Source organism: Lemur catta, chromosome 9 (assembly GCF_020740605.2).
Source record: "Lemur catta isolate mLemCat1 chromosome 9, mLemCat1.pri, whole genome shotgun sequence".
NCBI classification, from domain to species: Eukaryota; Metazoa; Chordata; class Mammalia; order Primates; family Lemuridae; genus Lemur; species Lemur catta.
The window spans coordinates 79,371,867-79,390,047 of NC_059136.1; the positions used below are offsets into that span (position 1 = coordinate 79,371,867).

General features: G+C 38.4%; 1 protein-coding gene across 1 annotated transcript in view; it reads left to right on the forward strand.

Moving 5' to 3' along the window:
* The first annotated feature begins 2,322 nt into the window (after positions 1–2,322).
* Positions 2,323–18,181, forward strand: part of UBE2W (ubiquitin conjugating enzyme E2 W) — a 56,937-nt gene continuing 41,078 nt past the window's right edge. Inside the window, exon 1 of the mRNA XM_045561378.1 lies at positions 2,323–2,425. Within this exon, the coding sequence (XP_045417334.1) occupies positions 2,324–2,425 (102 nt within the window). The 5' untranslated portion in view covers position 2,323. The remainder of the gene's footprint in view (positions 2,426–18,181) is intronic.

Sequence of the window (18,181 nt, forward strand, 5' to 3'; positions counted from 1 at the left end):
GGAGGCTGAGGCAGGAGGATTGCTTGAGCCCAGGAGTTTGAGGTTGCTGTGAGCTAGGCTGACGCCATGGCACTCTAGCCTGGGCAACAGAGTGAGACTCTGTCTCAAAAAAAAAAAAAGAATCAGGATCCAAACAAGGTTAACATATTGCATTTCTTCAATATGTCTCTTAAGTATTTTTTATTACAAATGATGCTATTAAAAAGATTCTGTAAGGATATGGGAGACTTTGACTTCATTATTGCTGAATTATTTTCCAAAGTGATGGTACCAGTTTCACTCCTATAGAGTTTAATGAAAGCTCCATTTTCTCTCCCACTTTTGGTATTGTCAGACATTTTAACTTTTGCCTATCTAATAGTAAGCTCAACTCTGAGAAAAAAATGAGATGTGAGACTAGTCTTCAAACATTGCATAATCAAGTGTTTTAGATATAAACATTTCATGCTCAATGGAGATAATTATATACCCCTACATGATCTGAAAGTCATTGTTTTGGCTCCTGAGTTTGTCAAGTTCTTTCTATTAAATATTAATGAAAAAATGAAGAAGATAGATAATTATGTGTTTAGTATCTCCTAGAAAGGATACTTCTGTGAAGATCCTTTCTACATATATGAAACCCAAGTTCCACTGTGAGGAATGTTAGAATTCCTGTAACCTCAGTTTTTCCTTATTAGTACTGTCATGGTAGGTTGTTGGCTCTGATGACGCCAAAATGCTTTGTTTGTGGGGTCTTCTGATGCTACTTATACCTTCTGGAAGAATCAGCTTTTAAGGAAAGTGAGCCATAGATAGTAAAACCTGATCTTCTGAGATCATAGGAATAAATATCTCTAGAAGAAAATATACTGAAAACTTTTTCTGTAAGTTTTCCTCTTTCATTGGGATATGCCAGTTTCCCCCACTGTTGTAACGTTGACAACACAGCTGGGCTACCACCTGATATGCTTCTGGTTGATTCCAGGTTGCCAATAGCATCCAAACATTCCTCAAGGACACAGTCATTTTGCACAACAAACAGAAAACCCTCTGTTTTGCCCTATTGCCCATTTCTGGCAATAGAAAGTACGATAGAGGGAAGAGTATACCACTATAACTGCTTCTCTAGTGATGAAGAATATAGTGTGTTCAATATTATACCATAGAATACAGGAGTATTTCAAAGATCTTTTTCCGTTTTGAACACATTTCACATCAGAGAAGTTCCCAGAGAACATAAAGAATGATATCCTACACTGCTTTTATATTTATATCTTAAATTTCTAAAAATGAAGCTGAGTCAATAAAATGACAGATTTTAAGCTTCCATTCTGGTAAAGTAAAAGCCTTCTACTCCATGTGTCAGCAATCTTAATTTTTAGAGACAGTACACGACGAGGTGCAAGCTTTTGGTTTCCATTTTCCTCTTATAAACCAATGACATCTTCAGTTCTGGAATAGCTTTTAAAAACGTGACTTTTAATAAATGTTGGCAGAACTGGTGCATTCCTAAAATAAATTCTGTGTGCTCAGCTTTCCCTACCCAAATTCATCCCTAGGTCAGATGACCACAAAACTGCCCACCACGGAACAGGCTGACACCGGGATGTGACAGAAGGTACAACATGACACTGGTATATTAAATTTATGCTTAGGGTCAAATCTCTAATCAAATTTAGACTTCTGCGACAGCCATGACTATTATTGATACATGTGAAATTTAAAACTCAGGGGCTGGAGTAAGGAAGCGGAAATTGCACACACACAAAAGAAAAACTTCAAAATTTTCTCTCCCCTTTCAGGCTAGTTTCAGCTCTACAAATCTAAATACTCTTGCCTTTAAAATACCAGTGTTGTTCTGCTCTCAATTCTCATCCCGCTGTCCAAGGAAACCTGTATCTCTCTTCCCCAAATTAGGAAAACGAGAAGCTTTCCAGGTCCGCGAAGACCAGAAAGCAGCCGCGCGGGAAGTTGTATCCGGCCCAAGGGTGTGAGAGTGGGCTTGGGGATGGGGAAAAGCCATCCGAAAGGAACAATCTGTATACCGGACACCAAAGCGAAACAGAAAAACCTGCACGGATCCAGACATCATCAGGACCTCGTGGTGTAGACGAAAAACACCAACGACCGCGGCCGAGTCAAAAACAGGACCGGCATCTCCGCAGCAAAGAGAATAAAGGACGCGGCCGAAACCGCCGCCGGCCAGCCGGGCACCGACCGAGGGTACCCACAGCGCCATTTACCGCGCCCTCGCCCCGCCCCTCCCCCGGCCGCCCTACGCGCCAGCCAATCCCCTCGCGCTATCCCCTTCCCATCGGAGGCCCCGCCCCCCGCGCCCGGGATGTTGGGCCCCCGCGGCGTGACGCGAGCACGGCAGCTCCGCCCCCTGCGTCTCTGGCCTCGCCGGCCTTGGGGGGATGGTTCCATCATGGCGTCAATGCAGGTGAGAGGAGTTTGCTGCATCTGGGCGGGCCAGGCAGCCGCCGAGAGGGTGCCAGTAGTCAGGCGGGGGCGGTGTCCAGGACTCGGGGTCACCTGGGCGGATACGGGAGCGGTCCGGGTGGCCAGTTTTTCCTGAGCTCAAGGTGTCAGGGAGGGGTGAGAGGCGGTGAGAGGAAGGGCGGGTGGGGGGGTCTCGGTCGGACGAAGCGGACGTCAGCCGGCCGGGAAGTTGGGGGATAAAGAAGGCTTCGGGGGAGAAGGGGCTAAGTTTGGCGTTGGTCGTCTCGGGATCGCCTCCCCGCACACGCAGACAGCCGCTGCTGGCCCGCCGCCCGCCAGCCCCAGGGATGCCTTTCCTCCCGAGGTCCCTGGCCCGGCGGAAACAGCTGCGCCCGCCGTTGGAGCTGGGGCAGGGGCGGCCCTGAGGGGCTGAGTGGGGGGAGCTGAAAAGGCGTTCCCAGAGCGGGCTGCTGGCTGCAGACAGCGCTCAGCTGCCTCGCTCGGGCCTCCCACGCCCGGCCTTCCAGACTGCTCGGCCCCTTCACTCTCTTCCTTTGGACTCTTTGCCCCGTGGGTACCTTCTCTTCTTCTGTGAGCCTCTGCACTCTCACGAACATTCTTTCAGCCATCCACTTTCTCCTTCTCCCCGAAGCTGCTCTTAGTATGCCAATATCATTTGCCGCCTAATGTGCAATCTCCTGAGGGCTGAGTACTTAGCCTCCTTACACCTCCCGGGATAGCTCGCCCTTTAATTTTTTTTCCCTATGATGCCCCACCCTTGCGGTCGCGGTAAGGCTCTTTGCCCTTCTTCCCCAGACCTTTCTTGGAACCTTAGTTTGGTAGGAGGCGTTTGTTAACCTGTGTCATATAAACCTCGCTTGGCAATGCGTGGTTTTCTCGCTTTCGAACTTAATTTACTCCTCTTTTCCTGATCCAGGGAGTTTGTTTTTTGCAGGCAAAGATGGCAACCACAATTTTAGTTTTGTAGAGATTGACTATGCATTATCTGTAGGTTACATTTAATTTACAGATGAAGACTAGCCTGTATGAAGGTATACTTGAAGAAAAGGTAGAACTCTTTAGGAGTGTCAACTAAATGCTTTTTGGAGTTTTAATAACGGGACCCTTAAGAAAGAGACCACCTTTTCTGAGAGGCGTGTTTTGCTTTTGTTTCTAGAATAAGCAAGCTTCTGTCCCCCTCCATTTTTACTCTTTTCTAGGCGAGGAGTGTTTTTCTTCTCTTTTCTGCATTATCTTCCTCTTTTGTGCAAATATTTCTTTGCTTCACATTTCTGTGCTTTTATGTTACCCCTTTCAACCTGTTTTCCTTACAATATTCTCTTACCTTTGGCTTCTCCCTCTGGACTTTCCTGCAGAACAGAAAAGTTGTATATAACACTTCTAGTTGAAGAGATGTCACGAAATGGTGAGAGGAAAAACAAGAACAATTTCAGGAAACCATATACTTCACACTAGTCTCCCCAGAGACGTTAGAGAAGTTTCGTCATTTGAGGCCAAAAAAGGAACTGTGGGACACTAGTTGAACGGTAGATGGACTACATGACCACTATAAGATTTTTATCTGTGTTAAAATTACAACGTTGTTTATGACCAATTTAAGATTATCTGTATCAAGATTAAAACATTATTTAAGACTAAAAATTTAAGATTAAAATCCATGACACTTGTGATTATATTTGACAAGAGAGCATAGTGTGTCATCTGGTTAGATTTAGATTTAAAATATCTGGAAAAGACAGATTTGTTTCTAAGAGCATACTGGCAATCTTGAATTTTACATGGTGACTTAAACAGTGGAAACAAATATTTGCTAGTGGAGTAGTGCATTTTTCTGAAGTACTACTTCAGACCGTCTTATAACCTTTCTAAATATCTGATACAAACTTTCTGGTAGTATCTTTAAAAATATTTTGATACAGATAAATGAGACTTTTTGAAACACAGTACTACTTTCTGTGTGGTTATTCTATCTTTGTTGTACAAAATTTATTTCCTGACCATCATAATAGCAAAGTTTAGCTCTTCTAAAACAACTAGTTTATACATAAATCTACAACCAAATTGTCAGATTTGTTCATTCACTCAGCAGTTATATTTTGGGTGCTCACTATGTGTCAGGCACTTAATGTAGGTGCTGGAGATATAGAAGTGAACAAAAGCAGACAAGATTTCTGCCCTTGCAGATTTAATAATAAATTATCTCTCTCTCCAGGTGGGAGAGACAGATAAGAACAAAATAGTTAAGTTAGTCATATATTATATTAAAAGACTATAGTGCTGTGGAGAGAAAACATGGAAGTTTAGGAAATTGATATTTTGGTGATATCAGTGTAATTTAGGAAAAATATGCCATAACATGGAATGCTGCTCTAAGTCCTTATCTAAAAAGCTTTAAGTAGATTTTTTTGTCTAGCTACACCAGGCTATTGCTGTTGAGGAAAAGGTTACTTAAGCCCTAAGAGGAACTATATTTTAAAACATATGCTGTATTTACATGAGATTTGGTTACTTGATAACATTGCAATAGTCCTTAGGATCAATGCAATAAAATCAAGTAAGAAATGCAACTTTGAATTTCTTGTTGGAAAGTATGTATTTTAAAGTTGTAACTGCTTTAATGTATTCTGTCAGTGCCTCCCAATCTTTCAGGTTGTGTAACATTATTTTCTAAGATGGATGAGGTTGGGAGGCTGGAAGCACTTGGCCAGGCAGCTTTGCTTGAAACACTGGGAGATAGGAGATTGATATTCTGGCACACCTACAATGCTGAGGAAACTCTACACTATAATATTACTAGAGTTCTTCAATATACAATTCAAAGTAGTGGTTTTCAGACTTGCGTGATCCCTTTGAGACATTGTTTCCCATTACCTTTTTTTTTTTCTTCCTACTGTTTCTTCCTAGAACAAAGTCACAAATAACCAAGTGAGATTACAGTTAGATTATGTTTTAAGAAACCATTCTTTTTTTTTTTTTTTTTTTGAGACAGAGTGTCACTTTGTTGCCCAGGCTAGAGTGAGTGCCGTGGCGTCAGCCTCACTCACAGCAACCTCAAACTCCTGGGCTCAAGCGATCCTACTGCCTCAGCCTCCCGAGTAGCTGGGACTACAGGCATGTGCCACCATGCCCGGCTAATTTTTTCTATATATATTTTTAGTTGTCCAGATAGTTTATTTCTATTTTTTTTTAGTAGAGACGGGGTCTCGCTCAGGCTGGTCTCGAACTCCTGACCTTGAGCGATCCACCCGCCTCGGCCTCCCAGAGGGCTAGGATTACAGGCGTGAGCCACCGCGCCCGGCCTAAGAAACCATTCTTAAGAGAATGGTACACTCATAGTGGTGATACATAAAATTAACAGGAGTTAAAAAAAAAAAAAAGACAATTCATTTTGTCAATTCTAGGAATCTTAAAATATTAAATGGAAAGTTGTTTGTAGCAAATTTTTAGTTTTAGCATATTCGGAACTCCAATTATTTGGTATAAACTTTCTGTCCCCAAACTTCAAAAACATTATTTTATTTTTGTTTTTATTTTTTTGAGACAGAGTCTCACTCTGTTGCCTGGGCTAGAGTGCCATGATGTCAGCCTAGCTCACAGCAACCTCAAACTCCTGGGCTCAAGCAATCCTCCTGCCTCAGCCTCCCAAGTAGCTGGGACTACAGGCAGGCACCACCATGCCCGGCTAATTTTTCTATATATATATTTTAGCTGTCCATATAATTTCTTTCTGTTTTTTTTAGTAGAGATGGGGTGTCGCTCTTGCTCAGGCTGGTCTCGAACTCCAGAGCTCAAACGATCCGCCCATCTTGGCCTCCCAGAGTGCTAGGATTACAGGCGTGAGCCACTGCACGCGGCAACATTATTTTATTGAAGTGAATTTTTATTGTGATTCTAAACAGTTTTGAAAGTGTAGCAGTGTTGGGGTATTCTGTTTTCAGCTCAACCCTAAAATTGTATTTTTTGTGTTATGTTTCTTTTTTCATTTTATAATCTTATTTTTTCTTATGGCTCATTTTGTGTTATGAAATAATTAATTTGGCCTCCTGAATATATTTTCTGATTTTAGAGTTTATCTGTTTGAGCCCTTTCTCCCTCCCCTAAAAGAAAAAAAATTACCTGTTTCATTCACATTTCTCTTAAGTTGAAAGTTTTAAAGTATACCTGGTATACTTTTCTAATTTGACACCCTAGATTTATTAATTTTAGATAGGGGCTCCTCTTATACTATGTATTAAGATCTTAGAAAGTTGTTGCATAGTAGTTGATGTTTGTTTATAAACAGTGGTATAATCTAGAGAAATGGTCAGTTGAATATTCTTTCGTGAATTTTCTGCATTTCTCTTACTAGCTGAGTCTCAAACTATCAATTATTGATTTGGCTGGATGGAAGTTGAGATTTACTCACAGGAGATGGAGTATGACTGTATACTTATTTTCAGATGACTTAGAAATAATTAGTTATTTTGGATTATTCACAGGTCTGCATTGCTCTTTGCTCAAGTGATTGGCTACAGTGATTGAGAGTGGTGAAATGTTGGCTTTTACTGACATTACTATTATAGTAGTGATGTTGCCTTAACAATGAGATACCACATGTCTATTTGTTGATGTCATTACAAAGGGGTACAGTATAATTAAAAGTTAGAAAATGACTGTCATCTTTGATGCTGAGGCTCACTGTGCATTGGAAACTTGTAGACTATGGCTAGTATTATGATATCTGAGAAGGTTGGCTGGATTCTTTGTCTAGGAGTAGTTCTGTCAGAGCTGTTGGAGCAAGGGCCAAGGGAACAACCTAGAAATGAGGGTGTTCTGTGTGAATGATAAACATAAGTAGGTTAGTAGACCACATGTGAAGAAAGACATAAAGCTATGCTAATCATCTTCTCACAACTCTGGAAAAGTCGTTGTGCTACCTTTCTCTTTGCTTTTAATCAATTATTGTCTTATTTTATTTTTATTTTTAAGCGTTTATTTAGGTCTTAACTTTTCAGGTCTCTTTTCCCTGGGCTGTAGACTTCATGAAAGTGGGAAAAATACTTTCCCTCTGTCCCTTACATGTTTACTATAGTAAACATATTTCCATCACTTAACAGTTCAAAAAGTGTCCTTAAGTAGCAAATTTTGCATTAGTTTAATTCTATTTCAGGTCAGTCTGTTAAGCAGTTCTGTAATAATAAGATTCAGCACCTATAAAGGAATAACTTAAAATTCATTTTTATATTACATATATTAAAAATGGCTTATTTCCTTCATGTGTTGGCCATACTTTAATATTTTTCAAACTATTTTCATATTCTTTCTCTCTGGATTCTTATTGCAGCCTTGTAAAAGGGAAAGTCAGATAACCCTATTTCACTCTAATAGAGACACAGGTGACTTCTAGTAAGTAATTACTTATATGAGTAAGTGACTTAGCCAAAATTACATAGTAACTGAGTAGTGAAGCTAGGATTAGAAACCAGACACAAATCTTCTGATGCTGTGAAGTTATAGGTAGTGAACATATTAATGGGTATGGCATTGTAGAGAAATCTTTGGGATAATTATTTAACTTTTCAGACAAAAATTAAGCTTTTACTAAAATGTTATTTTATAGCTTTTACAGCTAAGAAAATGAGAGGAAATATTCCTTAGACTTTATAATATAAGATGAAAAGGCGGCCTTGCAATACTTCATCAAATTTTAAAAACATTATGTGTATACCTGTGCACTGAGTAAAATTATAATGGTAAATTTTTACTATTCAAAGGTAATCTTCATTATCAAGGAAACTTTTAAAAGTGGAGATGATTTGACTTCTCTTTGAAAATATACTTCTGTTTAGTATTTACCTAAACTGAGCATTTGTTAGGTGAATTTTATTGCATCTTTATATTATTGCTGTCTTCTTCATTACAGGTATCTGCAAAATACTTGTTTGTGTTTGTCAGGTGTTTTTAAAGTTTCCTCATTTGATAGCCTTTATTTTATTTTATTTTTTAAATTTATTTATTTATTTTTTTGAGACAGAGTCTCACTCTGTTGCCCAAGCTAGAGTGCCTTGATGTCAGCCTAGCTCACAGCAACCTCAAACTCCTGGGCTCAAGCGATCCTCCTGCCTCAGCCTCCTGAGTAGCTGGGACTACAGGTGCACACCACCATGCCAGCTAATGTTTTGTTTCTACTTTTAGTTGCCTGGCTAATTTTTTCTATTTTTAGTAGAAACAGGGTCTTCCTCTTGCTCAGGCTGGTTTCAAACTCCTGAGCTCCAGCAATCTTCCCAACTCGGCCTCCCAGAGTGCTAGGATTACAAGCGTGAGCCACCACACTGGGCCTAAAACAAAAGCATATTAGCAGTTAGGTAAACATGTATAAAACTGCTTTTTTGATTTCTCTTCCCCAAATCTGTTTTGTGTGTTATTCCCCATGTTGAAACATGGCAACTTCATTCCATTTGCTCAGCCAGAACCCTGGTTCGTCCCACCCCACAGTCAAACCACCAGCAAATTCTGTCAGCTCTACTTTCAAAATATATCCAGAATTCAACTGTTTGTCCTGTCTTCAGGATTATTCATTGCTTGCCTGAATTATGTCAACAGCTTCATGATTTTTTTCTCTGCTTCTGCCCTTCTCTCCTGAGGTGTTTCCTCAGCCCATTAGTTAGATTCTTTCAGAAGTTAAGTGTCACTTCACTCAATCCTAATGTGGCTTCCTTGCCTTACTCAGAATATAATCTGAAATCCATGTTATGGCCTAAAAAGCCTTACCCTCTCCCAGGTACTCACTTCTCTGTATGTAGTCTTATTGGTCTCCTTACTATTCCTGCATCAGGGCCTCTGCCATTGTCATTTCCTCTGCCTGGAATGTTCTTCTCACATATGTGGATGGCTTCCTCTTTTTACTCAGATCTTTGCTCAAATCCCATTTTGTTTAGAGGGGCCTTCCCTGGCTGTCCAATATAAAATAGCCCCCCAACCCCACCCCAGCACTAGTGATTCCCCTGACCATGATAAATTCTTCATACTCTTGACTTATTAATTTATTTATTGTTTCCCCTGAGTATGACCCAGTGCCTGGTATATAGGAGGCCCTCAGTAGATGTTGAATGAATGAATAAATGAGCACAGCTTTTTAAGATCACATAAACGTGGGTTTAAATTCTAGTTTTTTTGCTTAATAGCTGTGTAACCTCCCATCCCCCCCAACATAAAGTTGGGATAATAAAACAATTGTGGGGTAAAATTACAGATTATATCGTTTCATGGATCTTTGGAGTTGTTTGAGTTTTATCTTATAATGTTATAGCCTTCCTATTTTAAACTACCCCAACTAGATACTCAACTTTTTTCTGATTTCTAGTCCTTGCATTAGCTGTCAATGGAAAAAATACAGATTTCATTTATGATCATGTGTCCTATGAACTTTCTGTTTATATTTTCACACCATAGGAAGTATGGCTTCTAATTAGTATGTATTCTTCACCAATCCTTTTCAGAATTTGAGAATTAGCCAAGTAAAATTGTGAGCCTTCTACATCAATTGTAAAAGATAGAGTTTGTTTCTTTCAATTGAAATACAGTTCACATATCATAAAACTTACCCTTCTAAAGTGTACAGTTCAGTGGTTTTTAATATATTAACAGCCATCACTACTGTTTTCAGAACATTTTTATCATCACAAAAAGAGACTCCTTATCCATTAGCAGTCACTCCCAATTTCCCCCATTCCCCAGTCTCTAGAAACTGCTTATTTATTTTCTGTCTTTGTGGATCTGTCTATTCTGGGCATCTTATTTGAGGGGAATCATACAATATGTGACCTTCTGTGACTGGCTTCTTTCAATGAGCATAATGTTTTTGAGGTTCATCCATGTTGTAGCTTGTATCAATACTTCGTTCCTTTTTGTGGCTGAATAATGATCCATTTTTTTTGTTATACCACAGTTTATCCATTCATCAGTTGATATTTGGGGTTGTTTCCTGTTTCCTCATCAATTGATTGACAATCTGGATTGTTTCCACTTTTTCATTATTATGAATAATGCTGCTGTGAACATTCATGTACACATTTTTATGTGGAAGTATTTTTAAATTTGTTTTTGGTCTAAAGTAGGAGTGGAATTGCTGGGTAAAAGGGTAACAACTATTTTAACATTATAAGTCTATAGAGAAAAAAAAACAACTATTCTCTCCTCTGTACTCAAAAAACTTTGTTCTTTTGTTTTTTTTTTTTTTTGGAGACAGGGTCTCTCTTTGTTGCCTGGGCTAGAGTGTAGTTATGTCATCATAGCTCACTGCAACCTCAAATTCCTGAGCTCAAGGGATCCTCCTGCCTCAGTCTCCTGAGTAGCTGGGACTACAAGTGTGTGCTACCACACCTGGCTAATTTTTTTTCTACTTTTTTTGGAGACAGGGTCTCCCTGTGTTGCCCAGGCTGGGCTCAAGCTCCTGGGCTCAAGCATTTCTTCTGCCTCAGCCTCCCAAAGTGCTAGGATTACAGGCATGAGCCAGTGCACCCAGTCCCCAACACTTAATTCTTCTCTTACAATACCAGATGTTTGGGTTTTTTCCACACCAAGCAATTCGCCAACAGTAGCTTGGTGTCCTGCATTTCAGTTAGATTCTGTCACTAACCAAAGTTAGTACAGACTCACAGATTAAGGGCTCAGTCCCACTAGACTGCCCTCAACTTCAGACAGAAGTTAACAAGTACTGGGTTACCCATAATTTCCATCTGACTTGGCTACAAATTGGAGGTTCTAAGTACACCCTTCTTGTGTTCAGTAATTTGTTAGATTGGCTCACATAACCCTGGAAGACCGCGCACTCACAAGTGCCAGTGTATTACAATGGATGTTTTAAAGAATAGAAATGAACAGTCAGATGAAGCTATGCATAGAGTGAGGTTTGCAAGGGTGCTGAACACAGGAGCTTCTGGCCCCTTGGAGCCCTTTGTTCACCAATTCAGGGCTTTCCAAACCCTCTCTTTCGGGAGTTTTTATAGAGGCTTTATTACCCAGGCGTGATTGATTAAATCATTGGTGGTTGGTGATCAGTGCAACCTTTAACTCCTCCCTTCTCTCCTGGATATTGGGGGGGCGGTAGGAGTAGGTCTGAAAGTTCCTACCTTCTCATCACATTGTTGGTTCCTTTGGCGCCAGCACTCATTCTGAGGCTATCTTGGAGCCCCCAGCCACCAGTCATTGCATTAAGTACAAGATACTTGTCGCTTCTGAGATTCCAAGGGTATTAGGAGCAGTGTGTCAGGAAACTGGACAAAGACCAAATATATGTTTCTTATTATAAATCACAATACCATACTAAGGAATTGCCAGACTTGTCCACAGCAACTGCACCATTACACATTCCTACCAGCAGTGTGCAAGAGTTCCAGTTTCTGTACATTCCGGCCATTATGTTACTGTCTTTTTGATGATAGCTATCCTAGTGTGAAGTGGTATCTCATTGTGGTTTGGATTTGCATTGCCCTCGTGACTAATGGTGTGTTGCATCTTTTCTCGTACTTATTGGCCGTTTCTGGTATTTCTTTGGAGAAATGTCGATTCAGATTCTTTGCCCATTCAAAAAATTTAGTTGTCTTTTTATTGTTGAGCTGTTAGAGTTCTTTATATATTCAGAATACAAGCCCCTTGTTAGACATGTGATTTGCAAATATTTTCTCCTGTGAGCTGTGTTTTCATTTTCTTGATATCAATTCAAAGTATAAAAGCTGTTAATTTTGATGAAGTTCTGCTTATTTTTTTCTCTGTGCTTCTGGTGTCATATGTAAGAAATCACTGCCTAATCCAAGGTCATAGAGTTAATTTTGATTTATTGTGTAAGACATATATAGTTTAAAATGGCAGCTTATTTTTCATTTGAAGTTGTATAGGTCCAGGTTCAGAGTCCGCCAGGTTTGATTGTATCAAGCTGGATTCAAGTTATTTCTCTGGGTGAGCGGAGAGCTGTTTTTCAAATGAAAATTTATATTGCAGCCTGACTACTAAAAACTGTGATTGTAATCGTCATAAACTATTCCTGAGAATATTTATATATTTATTTATTGGTCTTTATCATAATTAAAGGAGCCATTCCCACTTTAGTTTTTAGACTTACAAAATCTTTAAGCCAGAGGGCATCTCAGAGGTTATCTGGTCTAACCATCTTACCTTTTCTTTTCTTTCTTTCTTTTTTTTTTTTTTTTGAGACAGAGTCTCACTCTGTTGCCCGGGCTAGAGTGAGTGCTGTGGCGTCAGCCTAGCTCACAGCAACCTCAAACTCCTGAGCTCAAGCGATCCTCCTGCCTCAGCCTTCCAAGTAGCTGGGACTACAGGCATGTGCCACCATGCCCGGCTAATTTTTCTCTATATATATATTTTTAGCTGTCCGTATAATTTCTTTCTATTTTTAGTAGAGACAGGATCTCGCTCTTGCTCAGGCTGGTCTCGAACTCCTGAGCTCAAACAATCTGCCCGCCTCGGCCTCCCAGAGTGCTAGGATTATAGGAGTGAGCCACCGCGGCCGGCCCTTACCTTTTTTTTTAAACCATTGCTGCATTTTACAATTAAAGGAAGCCCATAAAATAAATTTAAAAAAAAATTTTTAAGGTAAATATAAAAAGTTTATTTTGTACTACGTGAAAGGAAGGTATATTAAGAAATTGACTATATTAGGGGTTTTTTTGTTGTTGGAGTTTTTTGTTTTTTTATAGAGCCAGGGTCTCTCTATGTTGCCCAGGCTGGTCTCGAACTTCTGGCCTCAAATGATCCTCCTGCCTTGGCCTCCCAAAGTGCTGGGATTACAGGTGTGAGCCACTGTGATATATGGATTTGATATGAGAAAAATTGTTACATTCTTAGGAAAACCAATTTAAGGATTCTAGCGGAGAAAATTACATAGTTGGGCATATCATTGGCTTAGTGGAAACCTCGTAGAATTCCTTTCTTCCTAACAGTTAGTTTGAACTGCCTTGATTTATTTGATGTTTCTACAGTCCATTCTCATTACTCATGGATTCTGTAATTGTGAATTCACTTACTTGATACAATTTATTTGTAATCCTAAAATTGATACTTGTGCTATTTTGGCCATTTGCATACCTGCAGAGCAGTGAAGAATTTGTTGCCCTATGCAAGGTCAAACTAGACTACACTGCTGCCTTGTGCAGCTTATACTGTAAACAAGTGTCCTTTTCGAGGTCTATTTTATGCCACACTTTTTGCATTTTTGTGCTCTTTGTTGATTATTTCACTGTTTAAAATAAAATGACCCTCAAGCATAGAACTGAGGTGTTCTCCAGAGTTCCTAAGTGCACGAAGGCAGTGATGTGCCTAATGGAGAAAATTCATGTGTATGATAAGCTTTGTTCAGGCATGATTTACAGTTCTTTTGGCAGCAAGTTCAATGTTAATGAATAAACAATACATAGTGAATATGGGGACTGTAAACAGAAACACAAAAAATAAGGTTATTATTGATTGGCTGAAGAAAATGTTGTGACCAGAGGCTTGCAGAAATGTAACCCAGCATTTCCTCTAGGTGCAGTGGGTTCAGTATTCACTAATACAGTATTTGCTACAACTTGACATAACTACTGTGAATAATGAGAATTGACTGTATTTTGATTTAAGTTTTAGTCCACCTTTGAAAGTATTGAAGCCAGGTTAAAACTGGTAAAATGTAATGTTGTTGCAACATCCAGGTTTCTTGTTTGACTTTCTTCCATTTTCTATTGTACATCAATACATACGTTCCCCCAGTTTTTTTTATTTAACCACACAGTTCAAATCAGTGTTTTTCAACTTTGGCATCATATTGAAATCACCTGGGAAACTTAAAAAATGCTATCCCCAGGTTATGATTTAATTGATCTGGCATGCATGCTAGGTATTGGAATTTTTCCTAGCTACCCAGGTAATTCTAATGTGTAGCCATAATTGAGGATTCATTTTTACTATGTGGGAATTTAGGTGTGCCAATTTTATAAACTGGATAAAGTTGTAATAAATCTCCTTAGACCTGATTTAGAGTTCAGGATACTTAGACATTTCAAAGTTTAATCCTCTGGAGAGACCTTTAAGAATCAAATTTGAGACCGTAGAAATATTTATATATGTTCCTACTTAATTATAGTTCTATCAAAGACCACCCATTTCCTGTACATATCAGAGCACATGTTGAGTGTCTTACCGACTTTAGTGAAATGTCTTCTTTGATACCTATTTTATACAGAGAAACTATCTGTCATGAGAATTATTTGTGGAATTGGATTAGTGAGCTAAGTGAATTAAGATGTGGTTAATTCCTTTTTGCAAACAGAAAGAAAAAAAAAAAAGATGTGGTTACTGGGTGGTCCATAGGCTCAGTTATGAGCTGAGTGATTCTTCTTCCATTCCAATATTGTTTATCTAGGCAAGCTTTAAAAATTATTTTATATCATGAATCTTTGGAGTTGAATATGAATAAAAAACCTCATTTAAAAAATAATCTTATGGAAATATTCTTTGGATGTCGAGCAGGGGGAGGGGGGGGGTATATATTCACACCTAATGGACGCAGTGCGCACCATCTGGGGGATGGACATGCTTAAAGCTCTGACTTGGGCAGGGCAAAGGCAATATACATAACTTAAACATTTGTACCCCTGTAATATGCTGAAATAAAAAAATAATTTTAGCCCTGTATTTAAAAAGTTAGGCATGTCATGAATGCATAAAATATATGTAGATACTAGTGCATTTGATCATTTACTACCATAAAATATATTCAAATCTATTATAAAATTGATACATTTTAATTTATTGGGATACATTTTCAGTTTTATCAAAACTTTCACACAAACACAGATTCTATATGGTGCCATTAATAGTTGAGAGAAATGTAAATACATGTAAAAATGTCTTATAACTGCACAAAATTAACTATAGTATATGTTGTACTACTGTAATAATTTCATAACCACATCCTGTTACTATTGCAGTGAGCTCAAGTGTTGCTACTATGTGAGGAGTTTGTATCTCCACGAAAGGTGATCTCAGGATTCTTGTGTATTAGTGCAATAGCATAAACCTTGAATAATTCCATGAAACCCATACGAAATGCCTGTAGTGATGCTGGCAGTGCTCCCAAGGAACAGAAATGTCATGACGTTACAAGAAAAAGTCGAATTGCTTGATATGTACCATAGATTGAGGTTTGTAGCTGTGGTTCCCTGCCATTTCAGACAGAAGATTAATCTTGTAAACAGATGATATAAACTTATGGTACGGATAAATACAGTATAGTACTATAAATGTATTTTCCTTATGATTTTCTTAACATTTTCTTTTCTCTAGCTTTATTGTAAGAATACAGTATATAACGTACAAAATATTTGTTAATTAACTGTTTATATTATTGATAAGGCTTCTGTTCAGCAGTATAGGCTATTAATTTTTTGAGGAGTCAAAAGTTATATGCAGATTTTCAGCTGTGCAGAAGCTGACACCCCAACCCCTGCATGTTCAAGGGTCAACTGTGTTTATAATTTATACTTTTCAGATAACTCTACTTGACAGAATAGAAATGTACTCATAGAAATTGTCTATAGTATCAATTTTATCAATCTAAGATGTGTTCATTACAGAACTAAATTTTATGTCACTGGAAATATTGACCTCAGAACAATAAAAATAGCAGTAAGAATGCAGTACATCTTTTTAAAAAATTTATATTAGAAGAATATTCTAACCATAATGCTCATTAAGTTTCAAATCACTAGATGTGTTTCTTTCTGTGAGAGGGTAAGATCTATACTGGATTTCTTTTTAAGCCACAGAACTTAAAAGATAAAAGCTCTGGAAGCTGCCTTTTGGTATAGGGAGTTGAGTATCAATATTTATTCTAACAATATGCCATGATCTCATTAGCATGTTACTGTTGTTTCCAGTTTTTTACCATCAGAAGCTGCATGTGTACTGCCCTCTCCAGTTTTATGGTATCCTTTAATATAAATTTTTAAGAATGGTGTTACTAAATCATAGAGTCAATATTTTTCTAGCTCTTGAAATACTTGGTGGTAGTGAATTTAAAGTTGTGGAAAAGGAGCTCACCGAAAATAGCAGAAAACTACTTTGCTTTAGGGGCACTTACAAAAAAGAGGGGAGGTATAGCAGAAACAGGAAGACAGCCAAGTTGGGTATGACAGAATTAAAGGACCATGCATGAAAAATTGTAAGTTAATGAAAGAAAATTCCCCCGTAGATGTGGTAAGGAAGTGACATTGAACCTTGAGAAACCTGTAGGGTTTGAAGCTTAGTGAATGTATTACAGAAGAGATAGAATCCAGTGGGTTTTGGCCGATTTAAGGAAAGAAAGAGATGGAGGGAAAGAGATGATGGATGACTTTGTTTGCTTTAAAGCTAGGAGAGGCCGAGTTGATGACCAGTGAGCAGGAGTTATGGAATGGGAAAGAGTGAAGTTATTAGAAACCACATTGGTAATTGTGAGAACAAGATCCTGGATGGACTGACGTGGCATAAGTTCCTGAAGAGTAAGATGGGAGGATTTTGAGAAGGGGAGAAAATCTTTGTCTGGGACTAAGTGAAGAACCAGAGATTGACCACAGGGATAGTGTGTGGTGTTTGGGGGATTTTTTTTTTTAAGCTATTGGCTAAAAGTGGGGAAATAAGTTGGCAGTTTGCATTCTTTGCATATTTAGAATTTTTAATTAAAAGGGAGGTTTTTATTAATAAGCTTTGGAGAACATCTAGAACATTTGGGATAGATTTTATGTATTTCAGCTGAGAGAAAAGCTGAAGTTTGTTATTTAAAAATATTCCTCCCCTAGTATATATTCTGGATATAATGTAATTTTTAAAAAAATTACCACAAATTAAATGGAGCTGATACAGACTTAGACAATACCATTTTTATTTGCTTTCTTATAAGGTTAGTTAGGACAAACTCTTTAGTCGTCTTTTGTTTCTTTTTATTTCCCATTATATTTTTTTGTTTATTGTCATCTGTGAAATTTAAAACTACCTTAGCATGGGAACTTCAAACTTCAAAAATTGTTATATCTACTGGCCCATCTGATTCTGTCCTTTAAATAACAATCTGAAGTAGATGTGTAATTATGAAGATATTAAGATACAGGTTATTACTTATCCAAAGTTGTGTATATTATATATTCCTAGAAATCAGAGATTGAGTTTTCCAATTGAATATATCTTTTTGGGCTGCTATACCAAAATACCTCTAGACTGGATGATTATAAACAACAGAAATTTATTGCTCATAGTAATGGAGGTTGGGAAGTACAAGATTAATGATCCAGGATATTTAGTGTCTGGAGGGGGTTTGTTCCTCACTAGATGGCAACTTCTAACTCTGTGCTGACAAGTGGATGGACCAAACTAGCTCCCTTAGTCCTCTTTTATAAAAGCACTAATGAGGGCTCCACTCTCATGACCTAGTCACCTCCCAAAGGCCCCACCTCCTAATACCAACACATTGGGAATTAGATTTCAACATCGGAATTTTGCAGGGACATAAACATTCAGACCATAACTTATCCTTTATAGCACCTAACCCTAAACTCCTAATATTTGCCTTTTGAATAAATAAGTGGCATACTCTAGTGTACTAATATTTAATTCTTGTCTCTTGCCATAGATTTGCCGTTTGATTAGTAGGTCGAACCAAACGTTCCACCTTTTGAGAATGTATTATCTGTCATTTTAGTCAACATACTTATTTAAGACTTTGTTGTAT